The sequence below is a fragment of the Trachurus japonicus genome, chromosome 14 (assembly GCF_045865225.1).
Source record: "Trachurus japonicus isolate A0001 chromosome 14, Traja_1.0".
Lineage (NCBI taxonomy): Eukaryota > Metazoa > Chordata > Actinopteri > Carangiformes > Carangidae > Trachurus > Trachurus japonicus.
Window position 1 is genome coordinate 3,575,160 of NC_140920.1, and position 19,394 is coordinate 3,594,553.

General features: G+C 40.7%; 1 protein-coding gene across 3 annotated transcripts in view; it reads right to left on the reverse strand.

Moving 5' to 3' along the window:
• Window positions 1–19,394, reverse strand: part of cblb (Cbl proto-oncogene B, E3 ubiquitin protein ligase) — a 68,402-nt gene that overhangs the window by 37,715 nt on the left and 11,293 nt on the right. For all 3 annotated transcript variants that reach the window (XM_085797104.1, XM_085797106.1, XM_085797107.1), the window contains exons 4-6: window positions 9,157–9,303; window positions 5,122–5,278; window positions 1,051–1,172 (exon numbers count right to left, since the gene is read on the reverse strand). In XM_085797104.1, the coding sequence (XP_085653230.1) occupies window positions 1,051–1,172; window positions 5,122–5,278; window positions 9,157–9,303 (426 nt within the window). The remainder of the gene's footprint in view (window positions 1–1,050; window positions 1,173–5,121; window positions 5,279–9,156; window positions 9,304–19,394) is intronic.

The window sequence follows — 19,394 nt, forward strand, 5'->3', positions numbered from 1 at the left end:
GGGGTGTATGTGTTGTTTTCTGTGCTGTTTTTTGTGTCTTCCAGCCAGACCTGATCTGACCCACAACAAATGAATAAAAAAAAAAATTGCAGTACATTAGTCAAACACATTGTGAATATTTTTCGATGTGTTTCAAATTCAAACTTCAAAATTTAAAATACAAATTTCAATTTTCATCATCTGAAATAATCAAAAGTTAACTTTATTTACTTTAACACAAACATTTTAAAATCAGGTGCAAAATATCAATGTATACACAGTATACTACATTATAAATGTTGCTTATTTGACCAATCTGCATTGAATTTAAATGACATTTTGTTCCTGAAATACTCCCTGAGTCCACCAAACTGCTGGGATCAAAGTTATCCCAATCCTACTAAAAACTTTTGAACAACACAAACTGAGGACTTGATCTAGATTAAAACCAAGATTAGATTGCATGACCCAATCGGATCTCAGAATCCGTTTTATAGTTTTGAGCAACCCATTTTCAAGATTTGCTCCAATCCATTATCCAAAATCCATTTAGATGTAGACTTAGACCTTTTGAACAACTGGGCCCTGATGATGACACCTGTGGCTGGTTTGTAATAAGAAGCTGCTAAGATCAAGGTAAAGAAAAGAAGGTACAGGAAACTCTAAACGATGCAGGTGTTTGTCGTCTGCTTGTGTGCCGTTAATTGCTCATTATTGCGGCCTTTGTTGTTCTTGTTGTTTTAATTAAATGTTGTCATCATTATTTCCTGGTTAAAGATTCAGGGTTCCTCCTCACATGTTTCATTCAGGAGCAGCAGATCCAATCAGGGAAGGCTGATCTCACCGGGGCTCAGCCTTTGATTTACGAGACCCAGTTAAACTAATTAGTGCTGAAGGTTGAAACTTCCTGAGGGGCCGAACGGTGACGGATCATTTGAATACACAGGGTGTAATGAACCCAGTGATTCTGCTCTGGAGTATTTTCTAAATCACTGATGAGTATTTTAGGTATTTAATGACGCACACACACACACACACACACAATAACACACAAACACAGTCACCACATACCTGCCAGGCTTGTTGATGTACTTGTGAAGTCGGGCTTTGACTTCATCGTAGGTGAGGAAGGCCATGTAGCCGGGGTGAGTCACCGCCAGGAAATTCCAGTTTCTCAGAATTGATCCCCATGGCTGAAAAAAAAAGACCACACAGAGTTATTCTAACTAAACGGATTATGACACATCATGTGTTTATTATATTTTCATACTGTCAGCATGAAATCATCCCGAGTAAGTGTTTCTGCAACAAGGAAAAGATTGATAAATGGTATGTCAACTTGGCTGAATTCAGAGTGCCATCAAATTAAAAAAAAAAAACAACAAAGTGACTGAGAGAGAGAGAGTTTTCTGATGTGTAGTTTGAGGAAGCAGCTTATGAGCTCCAGCCAGTTTGTGTTTGGCTTTGTTTACAGTTGGTTTGAGGTTTTCTGCAGGAAAAAAAAACCTAATGACTCAGCTGGAAAGTTTAATAAACGGCGTGTTATAAAAATAAATGTATGTGTTGCATTATATCCAGATATAAAAAGACTTTGACACCTGACTTCACAGCACAAAGACGAGAAGAAAGAAAAAAAAACTATTTAGCATATGAATCGCAGTATAAAATGTGTGAGCCAGCTTTTTTTTTTTTTTTTTTTTTTTCGTTTTTCTTTTGTAGAAATTCTGCAGAAATATCCTGGAGGAGAAAACTGGTTGTGACAGAGAAGCTGTTAACAATCAGATCCCCGGGTTAAGAGCATAAAAAGCTGTGGTCCGTTGCGCTGGCGGGCATCAATGGGGTTTTGCCAGTTGGTTTCCATGTGGTGCCAAGTGCCACGACATTCACCTCCATCCATCCAGCCCCGTTTAGCTGCAGCTCATCAGGGACAATGATGTGTTGCCCTGACTGAATAGCTGGTTTTGGCAGAGGAGGAAAAAAAAAAAAAGAAAAAAAAAACCTTGGAATTACTGGCCTTTGGGCTGAAAGAGGAACGGAGCGATCTCTCCCCTCTCTAACCACTCACACTGTGAGTTTGTGGATTTGAGCAGTAAACTTGCACAGTGGCCCAGCCCAAAGAGGCAGGAGGCGGCCAACTGGAAAAAAACACTAACTACTGAGTGGGACACAGACTGGAAAACAAGTAAAAACACCATTCTCTCCTTCTCTCTCTCCCCTTTTGTGGTAACATCTCATAAATATGTCTTACTGTACATCGGTTTCATCATTTTGTACATTTTCACAAAAGCAGCATCATGTAGTTTCCACAACCTCCTCCTCCTCCTCCTTCCCCACTCTGTCCCATAAGAAGAAAAAAAAAGTTCGACCAGATTTGTCAAGACTTACAGGGATTACAAAATATCTCTGGCATGGTTTTGTCAGAGTTTTCCCTTTTTGTTCACTAAGTCATCCCTATGATCCCTCTGCTGCCTCCCACCAGGATTCCTGACCGGTGAATCAACAGGCGAGGGACCACAGGAGACCGACCGGCCTCAGCTGACGCGCACGCCGGTTGCATCAGCCAGTGACTTGACTTCACAGCAGGATGAACCTCGTAACCGGAACTTCATGACTGTATTCGCTTTAAAGGGATAGTTCACCCAAAATTCAAATTTCACTCATTATATAGTACTCACCCTCATGTGGACTAAGGGCTGGGAGAAGTTTCAGAGTCCTCCGTGGCTTCTCTGAGTTACAGGGGGTCTCGGCGTAGCAGTGCATGTCTATATAACGGTTGCAGATGGATACCAACTGTCTTCGTAACAAAAAGACACACCAAAAAACATCCAAATACCTCCATGCTGCTCGTATGTAATGTCCGTCTTGTATTGAAGCCCTGAAATGCAAAATTGTTCCGAAAAAAAAATTAAATAAGTCTATATTTCAAACTTCTCGAAGCTCCTCTTCCCGGTTCGTCAAATTTGGACGAACTGGGAAGAGGAGCTTCGAGAAGCTTCCGCTACAAAACAAGCTTGAAATATAGACTTATTTCATTTTTTTCAGGACAATTTCGCATTTCGGGGCTTCAATACAAGACGGACATTACATACGAGCAGCATGGAGGTATTTGGATGTTTTTTGGTGTGTCTTTTTGTTACGAAGACAGTTGGTATCCATTTGCAACCGTCATATGGACACGCACTGCTACGCCGAGACCCCCTGTAACTCAGAGAAGCCACGGAGGACTCTGAAACTTCTCCCAGCCCTTAGTCCACATGAGGGGGAGGAGATAATGAGTGACATTTCAATTTTGGGTGAACTATCCCTTTAACACTGACACACAAATTTGTTGAGTTCACGAGGAGAAGTCGTAGTAGTGATAAATCAGGGGTTCGCAAACGAAAAAACACAGATAAAATCATTCCATCTTCTTCCATTTTCAAGTTCAAAGTCGTCAACGTGTTAAAGTATAGAAAGATTCTGCCAAAGTAAAAATTCAGCTTTAAGGCCTCGCCGCCGCCCGCCCACACACAATCTTGAAGCCACATGGGCCAAATAATCCGTCGACAGGAGGGAGCTCACGACACGTACATCCACACAACTCAAAGAGGAGAAAATATAGACACAAAAAAAACATCAAACGAAAGGAAATATATATATGTTCTCTACATTTCTGTAAACTCTCTCTGCAAGCGATCAAACATTGTTATGCTGCTTAAAATAAACGGTGCTTGAAGGGCCGGAGTTCAGTGAGAGGTACGAGGGTTCATCACAAAGTTATTTATTTAGTATCAAATGCTTTCTGCTGCAGCCTTGGATCGAAGATAAAGAGGTCAAAATCAACAAACAAGATGAGCTTCACTTGTAAACACTCAGGGAAAGTTGGAGGGGACAGACTGGCTTTGTTTTTCTGAGGTTATTATTCCAGGCTTTTGTTTTTATTTAGTCATGGTGAGTAGACAGAGAGACAGAGAGAGAGAGATGCAAAAATTGGAAAGACAGAACAAAGACAAAAAGAAAGTCAGTGACATATTGGAAACTTAATTTGATAGTTAATACATATGTTGTGGTATAGGCATTGAGTATTCTGTCATGTATCTTCCTATATGTAGTAACCAGATAGTTATAGTGATTCCTTTAATGAATCCTGTTCCTTAAAGGGATAGTAGTATTTTTTAAAGTGGGGTTGTATGATCGCCAGATAGCCCCTAAGTACTTTAATTTCAGTAGAAGACTCTCTGCACTCCTCCCGTTAGCAACGCCAGCCCATAGCCCTGCCCAGAGATTTACAACATACAGTGTTGTGAACAGACCCAAAGAAACGGCCTATTTTCACGGCCTAAAAGAGGTTTTACCTGAAAAAAATACACAGTTCCATTGTTCGCTATAATATATTTTTTTCCAGCCCTTCAAAGTGCAGAAAAAACACCGTTTTTATTTGGACCTAACCAACTACTGATCGGCGGCACTAACCCTGGGCCGGAGAGGGATACGTGAGTTGGTTAGGTCCAAATAAAAACTGCGTTTTTCCTGCACTTTGACGGGGCAAACAATGGAACTGTGTATTTTTTTTCAGGTAAAACCTCTTTTAGGCTGTGAAAATAGGCCGTTTCTTTGGGTCCATTCACAACACTGTATGTTGTAAATCTCTGGGCAGGGCTATTATGGGCTGGCGTTGCTAACGGGAGGAGTGCAGAGAGTCTTCTACTGCAATTAAAGTACTTAGGGGCTATTTGTAGATCATACAACCCCACTTTAAAAAAATGCTACTATCCCTTTAATACTATGTATTGCTGATGCCCTATGATGGCAGCACTAAGAACTGATTATATTATGAGCACTAACCACCTGTTATGGCCTTACAAATGTATATTTATTAATGTGAATTGAATGTGTCTTTGGTATTTTGGTGCTATCGCAAATGTGTGTATTGTCTTACAAGTGTATATTTATTAATATGTCTTTGGTATATGTACCTCATTGTTGCTTTTTTTTAAGGTTGCCTTTTATCATCAGGCAGAGGGACTGGTGATGAAAATTAGCTTTTTTTTTAGCTAACTCGGGTGCATTTACATTTGTTTTTGTTTTTTACAATGTTTATTAATGTACATTGTCCCTTGTCAATAAATTAAACTGAAACTGAATTTAGTAATTTGGACCAACCTGGAAGAGGCGTGTGAAAATGTCAAACTCAAAGACAGAAATGTAGTCGTTGCAGGTGAGGTCGATGGTGGATTTGAGGGCCATGGCCTCCAGGCCTGAGCTGATGGGATGCAGTTCGTGAAGGCACTGTCTGAAGACTTTCCATGGCACTATCGTCCTGCAAGACAGCAACAAGTCCAACCATTAAAAACTCACATAAACACATAACCTCATTATTTAGCAGCAAGACCCTGGATTGATGATCGCATGACTCTGTCACAGCGCTGGTTCTGCATCGCTTCATCATCAAACTACGCATCTAATATGATATGAAGGGTATGTATTAAAATTTATATTACAAAAGTGAAGCCAGAGATTAGATACAACAGAAAAACGCCCCAATAAACGCTGAGAATTCACAGCTAATGCGTGAAGATTCATAGATAAGATCGCACTTTCTGCTCATGCAGCTGCAAAAAATATTACCGAGCACAGAAAAAGGGGGTTATTATTATAGAGTCTATGTAAATATGATGGTGAAGTGTGGTGGGGGAGAACGAGCATGTCTCGCCCACGACTGATTTCGATGGGTCATGATAAACAAAATGTAGCTGTTGTTGCTGTTGTTGCTCCTGTCAAATGTCAAGTTGCCAAAAGCGTCTGTGATCAGCAGCCTCAGTGGCCTTTACAAAGTGCTGATGTGGTCAAACACACGGGTTAATCTCACACCCATGTTTCTCACTTCCTGGCATGATTAAAAGCCTCGGCCACAAACCCACAATAGACTTGACAGAAAGGAAGAGGGGCAGGGGGATCTGCAGAGAGATCAGCTATAGTGCTGAACCTGAATCAGCTGCTGTTTTCATTTTTATCATTTTTATGTTGTGCAAGATCACAAATACAGACTAATACAGTACGTGTGCATGTATTGCACACACTTTATATACTAAAGCTCTTTGCATTAGTTGTATTTTTTTCTACTTTTATCTATTTTACTTATGTTAATGTCCTTCCTTCATGTTATTCTCACTATATGCCGAGTTCCTTGTATGTGTGATAACGATTGGGCAATAAAAGCTATTCAGATTCAGTGACATTAGATTACAAAACCTTAATCAACATCCAGCCATTCCTTCAAAAACAGAACTGTAACATATGGCATGTTGCTGCATGTGTTATCCTCTGGGTATACGTGAACATAACACGTTTATAATTCAAATGTGTTTTTATGTTGTGCAAGATATACAGACAAATGTGTGCATGTATTGCACACATTTTTTGTACTAAAGCTCTCTGCATTTGCATTTAGTTGTATTTTTTTCTACTTTTATTTATTTTAATGTCCTTCCTTCATGTTATTCTCACTATATGCCGAGTTCCTTGTATGTGTGATAACTATTGGGCAATAAAAGCTATTCAGATTCAGATTCAGATTCAGATTCAGTGACATTAGACTACAAAACCTTAATCAACATCCAGCCATTCCTTCAAAAACAGAACTGTAACATATGACATGTTTCTGCATGTGTTATCCTCTGGGTATGTGAAAAAATAACACGTTTATAATTCAAATGTGTTTTTCTTTTAAATTCAAACATTAATTTGGACTTTTGAAGCTCACAGAATATCAGAATCTTATCTATCAGAACAGAATCTCAAGTACACCTGCATAGATAGGGCAATGCATGAATATATTCAACTTTTCCATAGGTCATGGACTTTTTATTTTATTTTTTATATGTGCTTTTATTTTGTCTGCACATACACATAAATTCAATATATTCATATATTCAATACATTACATTTGCATTGTGCTTTCAACACAATGATCAGAGACAAGGAGCTGTGTGGTAAAGAGGCAGAGAGAGCAGCAGGCTGGTGTTAAGATAATGGAAAGAAATGTCACAGCGGCTCCTGAGCTCCGAGCTGAAACAGCAGGAGAGGAGAGAGCGTCACATTTTAATACCAGCCAGAGGACGAGAGGGGGGGAAAGAGCGCAGAGAGAGAGGGAGATAAAAGGAAGAGGAGACAGCGAGATAATAACTAGAGAGAACACAGCACACTTGAAGACTTCATGACCTCAGAGTTCAGCTTAATGTCTTTTGATAGAAATCAAGGATATAAAGGAAGAAAAAAAAATAGCTGAAGCAAGCCAGTGCTGATGGGAACATTGCTCTCTGGTTCAACGCATGGCCGATTACTTCAATATCCACTCGCCTGAGTATGTGAGCCTCACACACACACACACACCCACTGATGAGTTTGACACCAACTTACTGGAACCATGTGATTCATTATGCTGCCGTGTTAAACAGCATATTCAAGCTGCACGTCAAAAACAAGCTGGTTACCACTGCAATTTAACCAGCATATATATATATATATATATATATATACACACAACACACACTGATGTATAAATACACCACAGATTAGATAACAAGACTGGTAAAAAACTGGCTGGTTGGACCACATCATGTTCACAGCTGCAGCTCTTCATCCGTCTGCTTATCTCCTCCTCTCTGTGCTCTCAAACACTAATACACATCAACTCACAATAAATCTGTTGTTATACTCTATATATTCTGCTGTAAGACAATGAAACACGTTTAAAGAGGCCACTGAGACTTGTCTCATTAAGACAACATGTCAGCCAGCCGTCTGCCAACACACAAGACGCCAGTTTTAACTCTTATATTCTGCTTTGTCATGAGGGAGTTGTCTGGTTTGCAGCGCTCGCTCGCTCATCATCACAGGTTCTTTTCCTCTTTTTGTTTTTGCAAAAGTAGAGTCTCACGTCCCTCCAGACCATAATTTATCATAGCAACTACTACGGCTGAGGGAAAATTATACAAACAGTCACAAAAAAAGTTTAAATGAAGCAGAAAAAAACTACAACAACAATCATGATGAACCGATGGAGCATGTCTGTGCAAGGCTGCACTAATCACATACATACTATACTCATTGCATGCCGACACACACAGCAGCAGCGTATGGACCATGTCCTGTCCTCCATGATGCTTTTCAACCTCCCTAGTATTTTTTTTGCACACTGTAGCACTTTATTATACTGTATTATACTTCGTTTCATTGTGTTCTCAACTCCATCAACAAACCCTGTTCTGGTCTTGCATTGTTGCATCTCCATCCATTTTATCCATCGTAAACAGCCCATCTCACCTACATTTACTAAATTGCACTATACTTCCTGTTTTTTTTTCTTTTTTTTGTTTCTTTGTTTGTTTCTTTGTTTTTTATAGTAGTGTCATGTTAACTGTCTCTCTTTGTAGTTTTATTATCTGTTGGTTTCTGTTTGGATACGTTCCAATTTATGTACCGATTTTCTGTGTTTCTTGTGTTTTTCCTGTCTTTATGAATTCTGTTGTTATGTCCTTGTTGTTCATTTTAATGGCTTTTAACACCTTGCCAGGAGGACTACAGTCGGAAATTAGCCGTTGGCTAACACTGGCACTTTTACATTTTATTATGTTCATTAATGTGTACTGTCCTCCTTAAAGCAGAAGTAAGCGATCCGGTGGTTTTGTCTAACTTCCTGTCAGCCGATGGAGTTAGCAGTCCCCGCCCTCGTCCCTACGTCATCACATTCACGCGCATCCCTTGGCTGCACACAGAGAGAGGACTGCCCCTTTATGCCGTTCTCTCTCCTCATTGGATAAAGGTTGTAGGATACAAGGAAAGTTTTCTCCTCGGCTTACAGCAGAGCAGAGTGACTGACAGACCCGTGTTTCAGACCAAACACTCTATAGAAGTGATTGCTGTCGGAAGATAGAACTATTTAAGACTTAGATTAACACAAACATTCCGCTTACTTCTGCTTTAAATAAAAAATTAAAAAAAAAATAAAAATGTGTATGTTTGAACCATGAAGAAACACACAAACAGCCTCCTGAAGACTCAAAGATTGAAAACATCCACAGTCACAGAGAGCAGCTCGTCCTTATCACAGAATGAAATCCAAAATGAAAGCAACAGCAGAGAGAACCACAAAAAAAGAAAAAGAAAGAAAAAGAAAAAGAAAAAGGTGAAGCTTACTTTTCTCCAAAAAACCTCCTCCAGAAGTCGGCGGCATCGGCTTTGGTGATCCTGAAGTTGTCGCCCTGGAACTGTCCCCCGGGGAAGATGGCTTTGATTTCAGCCAGCATGTGACTGAAGATCAGAGACAGCTTGGTCAGGTTCCTCCTGCAGAGACACAGACAGTCGGAGCAGAGCAGCGTTACGTTAGAGCCTCAAACGCTCAACAGACACCATATGGAAATTATATGACCTTCAGATCCTCTCTGTATATTTGTACATACATGGGACTGGGACATGGGAACAGATATTTCTGAAACTGTCTTTGGAATTTCACACATATGATTCAATATGGAGTTTACTGAAACTGAAAACTTGTGACAAAATGTTCCAACTTCTCTAAAGTAGAGGAAATTAATCATAAAAGCTCCACTTTAAATATCACACATCATACTGTCTGTCGCATGATGCATGTGTCTGTCGCGTGAAAGTGTGACACGATGTGAAAGTAGTCGTGAGAGATATTAATATTCAAAAATTCAAAATACGTTACAAAAGGTTAAAGGGACGTAAATGTAATAACAAACAGGGGCGAACCACAGAGAAACAGGAAACTGATTCAGCCAATGAATAATCACCATGGGATTCTAAGGAAACTTGAAGAAGTGCTCTAAAACAACACAATAACCACAAAATGTGATGAGAATCAACAACAATAACCATAGCTTCACTCTGCTTCACACTCCTACCTCAAGAACACACCCACACACACACACAAACACACACACACACAGCGAGACAGCGGCTTAAAAAAAAAAAAATCTAAATAAACATATAAAATCTGATAAAATTGCAGCGACAGCAAACAACGTTACAGGAGCATCAAATGTGTTTGGAGATATAAAAGCACAGTGCAAGAATAAAACATTTAAAAAGCTCTGAGTAAATCCTAAAACAGGAAGTGGGACACTGGGCAGAGGGTTAGAGCAGTAAGACGGGGCTGAGAGGAAAACAGAAGTCTGAGACCGAGTGGCTATTTTGACTTAAAATCAGTCAGTCTTTATTTTTGTGAAATGGTCTGACCTGCATTAGACTGATCTATGAGTTAAATTAAGGCTGGTATATGTGATACTGGCCCACACAGACACCAACACTATGGCATTTGACCCTCGTTATAATAAGAATTGCTATTATTAACAGTATAACTGTTAGTTATTTTGTTACATTAATTACACAGGGTCTCTGCAGGTTTCACCAGCTCAAATTTTTTAAGAAAGACTTTTTAAGACCATTATGGATGACATTTAAGACCTATCATGACAAATAAAAAAAGAAATGCAGATTCACAATATATGCAATATATAAGTTGCGTGTTAGGCTTGTTTGTAGTTGAAAAGACATAGAAACAACATAGAAAGTCATTTCAGCACCATTACACACATACAGAGCTAAGTAAAAACATGTATTTGGACAATTGTGCTAACATATTCTCCAAGCTATTACTCTCCCTTTCATTTTACAATGTATAAAATAGGAACATTTGAACAAAGGAAGTCACATTTACTCATTTTTCCATCAAGATTAATAGACTAGTACTTCAAGCCATGTAATAGAGGTACTTAAAGCAGCTCAGGTCTCCGTGATCTTATATATCTGATCCGTTTTGTTCTTTTTCATTTATATGACATCTATTTCATATACTTTATTATAATATTATTATAATATTACTATATTATATATACTGCACTTACTTATGGATACGTCTTTTAAATGTGAATAGAAAATATTCCTTCATGACCACAGCACAGCTCATTTACAGAGTTTTATTTATGTTCATCTAATTCCTTTCATTTATGACTTTTGATGAACTTGTTCAAATATAAATTCCTGCTTTCATGATCCGTCTCTTTTCTGCTGTAACATCAGTTTTCCTCCCTCATCTCATGATCAGTTAAGTCTTATATTCTTTTAAGGTGCTTTGAAATCAATTCCTCTTTTGGTGTGAAAACTAAAACGTGCATCTTGTGGTTTCTCAAAGGTAACTGTCTGTCTGCACATTCAAATGTCAGAGTGAACAACAGTATTTATGTCTCTGAATGAGTTCTGAACACCACAGAAATTGACACGTAAATTCTAGAAATAGGTGGCATTTCCTTTTCAAACCACGTCTAATAAAAATATATATACTGTATATATATATATATATATTGTTTCAGCTCCCACAGCTGGAGCGGGATCTTTACAAGAAATACAGCTATTAAATGACATTTGTCTGTATCGAATATTGCAATTTGTGCAACGCTTTGTGAGGCAAATGCTTTTAAAGATAGTTTTTTCTATTTAACATTTCATTTCCCAGTCTGTCAGAATACGGCAAAACATTAATTTGCATTTAAATTGCACTAACAGAGAAAACAGAGACGAGCAGTGTCAAAGCCAGAAATAATTAGAGAGTCGAAGTCTCACAAGTCAAACCGTGATGAGGTATTAGGAGGTGGATTGTGAGATTTAGAGCAGAAACGGCTGAGATGTGGACACTAGTGGAGTTTAAGCTCACACAGCACCAGCAGTCACATATATATAAGTTTAGCTACGATTCCTAAATCCCAAAAGGAAATGTTGGGTGAGTCTCCCTCTCCTCTCATCTCCTCTCGACTCCTCTCTTCTCCTCTGGGATGGGGATTTGTCTCCAGCTCCCAATGAGATTAGACTGAAGGCTCATAAACATTCCAGGACATGTGCACACACACAAATGCACACAAACGCACACACACACACTAGACAGGGTGACTTTGCCCAAGGTGTGAGTGTGTGGGACGGAGAAAGCACACTGTGCTGTGGGGAGCTGATAAAAAAAGCTTTGTGTACGTGTGTGTGTGTGTGTGTGTGTGTGTTTGTGTATGGTGTAGACCTACATCTTCCTTCAAACCTGCACCAAACAGGCCATGTTTTGTTTATCACACCTCTGTGACTCACAGGTCATCATCATCATCATCACTCCACACATTTTAACATTTGAAATGAGTCTGAGTGTTTGATTCAACCAGTGAGTGAAATGTCTGTGTTTCACTTTTTCCCCCGTATCAATAATACATCAATGACATCAATTCAAATCTATTGTCGTTATCTTTGTCTTATATTAACTCCACAGAGCAGTGATGTTACTTGATCTGAAACCTGTGCTACATTCAGCGTCTGCTGCTGAGTAATATTAATCTAGAGACTTGTTAGATGTGACAGGGAGCTTACAATCAGATATTTACTTAAAGAGATAGTTCACCCAAAATTCAAATTGCACTCATTATCTACTCACCCTCATGTCGACTAAGCGTCCAAATCTCAACTTCTCCCAGCCCTTAGTCCACATGAGGGTGAGTAGATAATGAGTGAAATTTGAATTCTGGGTGAACTATCCCTTTAAAGGTATAATGTGTAGTAGGGATGCACATTTTGAATTTTTTTTCTGACCGATAACCGACGCTCGTTAACCGATTATTAACCGTTAACCGATAAGATTAAGAATCTTGCGGCGCACGGCCAAAAAATAAATAAATAAAAAAAATTTTTGGTTTCAATTCTTTTTTTTTTGCTGTTAAATACACATGTGCGCCGCAACACCTGATCAGTGCGCTCTGTCTCATCTGATCGCGCTCTGGAGGTTAGATCGTCCAATGTAGAACTGTTTTTATACAAAGTGCAGCCAAACACCAGGCTGAAGGAACAGCAGAGCTCCTCTGACAGCTCCTCTGTGGAGCTGCAGGAGAGCTGCAGGTGAACAGGCTGGAGAGCAGCGACGTCCTCCAGCGCCGTTGTTACAGGTGATTCACATCTATGTCCGTGTAGGTTACATTTATTGTCTGATCTTCCTTCATGGGGGCTGCTGCACATACTGTCAGTCCTCCTGTGTAACTTTTTGCTGCGAAATATGACAGAAGGCACGTGAACTCTGCACGTGCCGACACGCCCCCATGAGTTGACGACATAAGGATCTAATAAAATAAATAAATAACCGATAGTATTAATCGGTCAAAGTTCTTGTTATCGGTTAACGGTTAAACGGTTAATCATGTGCATCCCTAATGTGTAGGAATTCCCCCCATCTAGCGGTGCGGTTGCATATCGGAACGTATTCTTGATGTTGCATTCACTTGAAATGGGGCAGACGTCAGACAGACAACAGGCGCTGCATGTGACAGGATAAACAAGCGTCTGTATGTTGTCATGGTGATGTGGTATTGTTTTACCGTCTTTCTCTGGTGGAGTAAAATTACATCCGGTTGGTTTGCCGACGGCCGTCTGCCTGACTGCACCTGAATGCAACACCAGTGCCTCCGTCCTTCCTCACACTACACAGTGGTGACAGTTTTAACAGGCCGAGCCGACAGCTCCGCTCAGTTTCTGTGGTTACCTACGGTCACGCTGCCACTCAACGTAAAAAAAATGGCGATGCAACATGGCCGCCTCGGTTCGGTGCGTCGCCCACTTATGTATTTGTAACGACTTGTAACAACTCATTCTAAGGTACCAGAAAGCTTTCATTTGTATGCGGGTGTGATTCCACTTTAGTGAAATACGGATTTATGAAAGACATATTTGATTTTTGCTAATAAACAGGCAAATAAGTTACATACTGGGGCTTTAAGCTTAAACAGGTGTGTGTTTATGTATGTATGCACTACTAATACACAAAGTACAAGGACTGAATACACAACTGAGGGTTTATACACTCTCTCTTTGTACATGAAATTAAAATGCATTTATTTTTAGATGTCAAATATCCTCACTATACGTAACAAAGGTTCAATAATATGATTAGATTTCAGGAAACACTTTCTATTAATTACTTTGCAGTCACCAGAGCTGCAGCTCCAGCGCAAATGAAGCTTATAGGTGTGACTTCCCGGTAACACTGAGTACTGAGCCGTTTCCATCACATCCAGCAGGTGCGTGTTCACTCAGTTACTTTCGCTCTAATGCAAATATTTTCTGCGATGACGGCTTGTCGCCTGTGACTGTGTTTGATGTGTTTTGTTTTTTTTTAACGATCAAGTGCCAGGCGATGAAGCACAACCACATAAACCAACGCCCACATGCAACGAGGTGAAGTTCTAGTCCTTCTGGTTTGAGAGAACCGACTGCACGTGAGAATTTATTTTTTGGAAAAAAAAGGAAGATTAATCAGTGAGTCCTGGGACAAATACAAGCTTCAGTGGGACATGTGGGTTAGCCTTTATTTCCTGTGTTTCACATTCACAGTGTGTGAAAGCAGAACTTTGCAGAGCAAGAAGAAACCCTTCAGTGGTCTCCAACATACGGTATCTAACTATAGGGTTACGGCCTCGGAGTTGTAGCCTATGCCTCCGCAAACTGGGCAAGTTCCAGTTCACATCCCTGCCTGTCCAGGCTCATATGCTCATGTGCAGTAATCCGAGTGGACGTTTGTACCAGATGAAATGAAATTCGCTCCAAGCCTTCCTTCCCTTCCTCTCTGCACAGACACATGACTCCAGGGAGAGAGGACAAACTATTTACAACCACTTGTTTTGAAATGTTTGCATCCGCAGAATTTCCAACTGTATTCTGGCATCAGTGTGTTGTGCAATGTGTTCTTCCATCAAAAGCAGATTTGCATCAATCTCTCTGTGCTGTTTGGGTCAAATTATTTACAGCAGAGCAGATGCTGTATACTTTTCCTCCTTGAACCACACGCATGCACAGTTTGCATGTGGTGTACACACAGCGACAGCATAGCTGGCAACGGTACAACTCAAACCATTGATTGGAACTGCAGGGAGCCATTTAGTTAAAGGTCCAGTGTGTAAAATGGGGGGAAACCGTGAGATATCTTTACCACGACTGGGACGACTGAGGGTATTTCAGGAGCATGGAGCGATGAGGTGAAGATCTAAACCATTTTACAATCTGCTGTTTCCTCCTCCTCCTTCTTCGTTGAGTTATTTATGAATATGAAACTCTTGAAACGCGCTCTCTGGCTGGATGGATTTTCCATTCAGGCTGCCGTACAAACATGGCGGCACAAGATGGCGACACAGTGGTTCCCAACCGTTTTTGGCTCGTGACTCCATTCTGACATCACAAATCTCTGGTGACACGTCAATCAAGATGCGCCAGCTCAGATATTTTTATATGCTGCATTTTATTTGAACTCTTTATATTAAGTGAAAGTATAAAATACAGTTGTTTAAGAATGTGTGTGGTGTTTTTAATCATAATTTTAAAAAGAATAATAATTAGTCTTAAATAGTTATATCTTCCGACAGCAATCACTTCTATAGAGTGTTTGGTCTGAAACACGGGTCTGTCAGTCACTCTGCTCTGCTGTAAGCCGAGGAGAAAACTTTCCTTGTATCCTACAACCTTTATCCAATGAGGAGAGAGAACGGCATAAAGGGGCGGTCCTCTCTGTGTGTGCAGCCAAGGGATGCGCGTGAATGTGGTGACGTAGGGACGAGGGCGGGGACTGCTAACTCCATCGGCTGACAGGAAGTTAGCCAAAACCACCGGATCGCTTACTTCTGCTTTAATTGATCAATTACTAGACATTTCAGGCGACCCCATTTGAATTCCAGGTGACCCCACGTGGGGTCCCGACCCCAAGGTTGAAAAACACTGCTCTAAAGCAAGACCTTTGCTATATGTAGATATAAAAGAGTAATTATAAGGCAACAAAAACTAAACACATTTTATTTTATAGTGATATTACACTTATACAAATATATGCATGGGTAGTATATTGAAATTTTGCCAATAAAGCCAAATTATTACACACTGGACCTTTAAAGTTTTTGTCTTTTAATAGAGGGAATCCAATTGAGCAAACACCAGAGTTGTGTTTTCCTCTGATTGAGATTACAGACAATTCATTGAGTTGTCCATCGTTGATTTTTGCAGAGCAGTGACTGGGACAACAACAAGTTCAAGAAGAATATGATGCAAATCCATGTTCTGTGCCTTTTGGTGGTGGCATATACTCCAATCTGTGTGTGTGTGTGTGTGTGTTTATGCGTGCGTGTGCGTGCGTGTCTCTACATCAACAAAGCCAAGCCCGTCTCAGTAATTTCATGCTCTTCCAGTTCCCATTAGGCCTGTTATCAACTGAAGAGCAGCCAAAAAAACTAACTCTCCATTGGGGATGAAGAGGGAAAGGCAGCAGATGCTTACACAATGGTTATGACTTGGAACTCATTTTCTAGCCTCTTTATGAAGAAGGGCTCGGCTCAGACGAACAGAGGAGGCCGTATGTGTTCGGAGCGCTGTGATGTATTCGCAGTCATTTTTTTTTTCTTTTTCCCATAGACGCTCTTTTTTCGCTCGATGCATCATAGGAGGAGCGCTGCACTGAGACAGATAGAGAGTATTTTTCCCAGCACTGTCGCTGCAGACAAAGTGCAGGGCAGATTGTCTGTTTAAATCCTCTGCAGTGGTTAGTTGTTATACTGTTCCTCATGTGTCCCCGCGTTGCCCCGTGCCATTTGACTGGTTGTGTAATCTGCCTCGTTTGACAAGTGCCCCAGGGAAAGCCGCTCCGTTCATTAGGGCTACTGTACTCAGAGTGTGTGTGTTTGTGTGTGTGTGTGTGTGTGGAGCAGAAACTGCTGGCTGACTAACACATCATTGTGAAGCGATGTCCTTCTGGGGGCACATGCAGCCAAGCGATCAACAAAGTGAAAATGAAATGAAGTGATGATACTGAGCAGCAGCAGGTATCACTGAGGAAGTCGCATTTCAGCCTCCTTCAGAATAAAGCAGAAAATCTCACTGTGAAGCACTTTTGCAAGAAAAAAAAAAGTGACAAACTTGCACACACATATACCGGCCTACGTGGTGTCACACTGTTGTGGTGACACCTGCAATAGTGCTGTTGAACCGCTCACTATCTGTGTTCCTACTGGTTTCCTGTCACCTGAATGATTCACTATCCTCTGTCTGTCACAAACTGTTGTTCTTCTATAGAAAATCCCTCCGACGACGACGACACGTGGAGAGAAATCTCTAAAACTCTCTGGCAGTTTTATTAAAAAAATGATACATGTGTCATAAAAAATAAGATGGATGGAGAGACCTATAAAAACTGAATATTTGAATCCATCACGTTGAATTTCCGAGAATATGTTCGGTTTTAAAGCGAATTCAGTCAAAAAGTGCGACATTTCTCTCATATAGGAGAGAGAATGTTGTAAAAATGACAAATGCTTCTGAGCGTTGGACAAGAGAAATGGATGAGAGGGGAGGCTGGGTTTAAATAATTCATATAATCTCAAATTCAGAGGCTGTGTGGGATGGGAGATAGCTGTGAATATGAGACCTGGGGGTTAGAGGTCACACCTCGGGGATGAAGAGAGGCCTTTAATACGAGGTTTAGACCTGAATACTGACTAATGACATGCTTTGATCCCTTTTGTTTTCCTTTACAGAGCTTGTGTTTGGGTTTGGGGTGTGTGTTTGTGCAGCTGACAGCAGAGATACAGTGCGAGCTGAGTGGCCATGAGGGACTGTAATGGCTTTCTAAAGGGGATATCAGGCAGATGAGATGCCTATCAGATCCTCTACAAGCTGCTGCTGCTGCTGCTGCACTGTGTGAGACAAAGGCAGGGAGGAGTGTGTGTATGTGTGTGTCAGTGTGTGTGTGTGTGGGGGGGGCGACGACACAGCTGTGATGAGTGTGATGAGGAGGGTCGGGGGTGAGAACAAAACGCTGCACCCAAACAGAGAGATGTGGATGTGGAAGACGAATGGGAGGAGAGGGATACCCAGACATGCAGAGTCGCTGATTTCATTGTTCCTGCGGGATTGTTATTAGCATCAATTATTTACACAAAACACTTGCCAATGAAAAAGAGGAACAGAGAACGTCCATTAAGATAGAGAGACAGAGAGACAGAGAGAGACAGAGAGAAAGGGGGAAAATGAGCTCCTAAAAGCTGTTCATTTGGAACAAAAAAAAGAAAGCAAACGGATCAAAAGTACAGAAAAAGACCGGAAGTGTTTGTGTTCCTTTCTTAACTCATACATGTCCACTATGATAGAAACTTTAACTCCAGAGACTAGAGAAGCCTCCTCCCTCTCTCTGGAGAGTCTGACAGCCTTTGAAACATTTTTTTTTTCCTTTTTTTAAACTCATTTGTTTAGCAGAAACACACAACAAGACGAGGTCAACCGAGTACACGGCCGGAGCGGCTTATAAGGGGTCTCTCTCTCTCTATGTGTGAAAATGAGGAAGCAGGAGGAAAAAAAACTGCTAAAAACATCATTGCATCATTCTAGTCTGGTATCAGCTGGTTGTGTTTGCTCCTCTGCTCTCATGTACCCAGCGGTTTGATTAACTTGTAAAACGATCACTCACTCAGTCAGAGGAAGTCGGAGGCTGGTTGATGTCTGTGTCAGCAGCCGTGTGGTCAACGGAATAAGATGCAGATATAAGATGTGCAGGGGGGAGGAGGGAAAGTCTGACCTCACACTCTTAGATGAAATACTGCTGACTGTCGCTATGACGATTAGTCAAGAGAGTTGTTTAATACTTTTTTTTTTTTAGAAGAAAAGGTCACTAAAGGTCAGGGTATGGAAGGTGCAACTTCATCACTCAGTCAGTCAAGGATCAATCGTTTTATATTGTCTGACTTATGTCAAAGTTTTTGTTATTTTGAAGGGATAGTTCAACATTTTGGCAAATTGGCCCCTTGCCATAATCCCTATAGTCATAGTAGTAGGTTTGTTACCTTTATTTGTTGGTGCAAGCTATTTTTAGAACGGCGGAGCAGAGCCGCGAGCTGCTCAGAGCTACGCTACGGAGGCTCATGGGAAGAGGGAAATTCATGCAAGTTTTTCAGTTTTTCAGCAAGCAGTCTCTGAATTTCCCTCTAAAACAACTCCGTCTTTAACGTTGTGTTATTATCTCATAGCGTGGTGAATGTGCAGGTCACAACTTGTCCACCAGAGCGTTGTGGAGTTGTTGGATTGTGTATTTGATGAGTTTGATGAGGGAAACCAAGAAATCCCATAATGAGCCTCCGTAGCGTAGCTCTGAGCAGCTCACGGCTCTGCTCCGCCGTTCTAAAAATAGCTTGTACCGACAATTAAAGATAATGAACCTACTGCTATGACTATAGGGATTATGGCAATGGGCCAATTTGCCAAAATGTTGAATTATCCACTATCAGTCAGTGTGTGTGTGTGTGTGTGTGTGTGTGTGTGTGTGGTCCAATTTTACTCACTCCTGCCCACCTTAAGTCGTTAGGTGT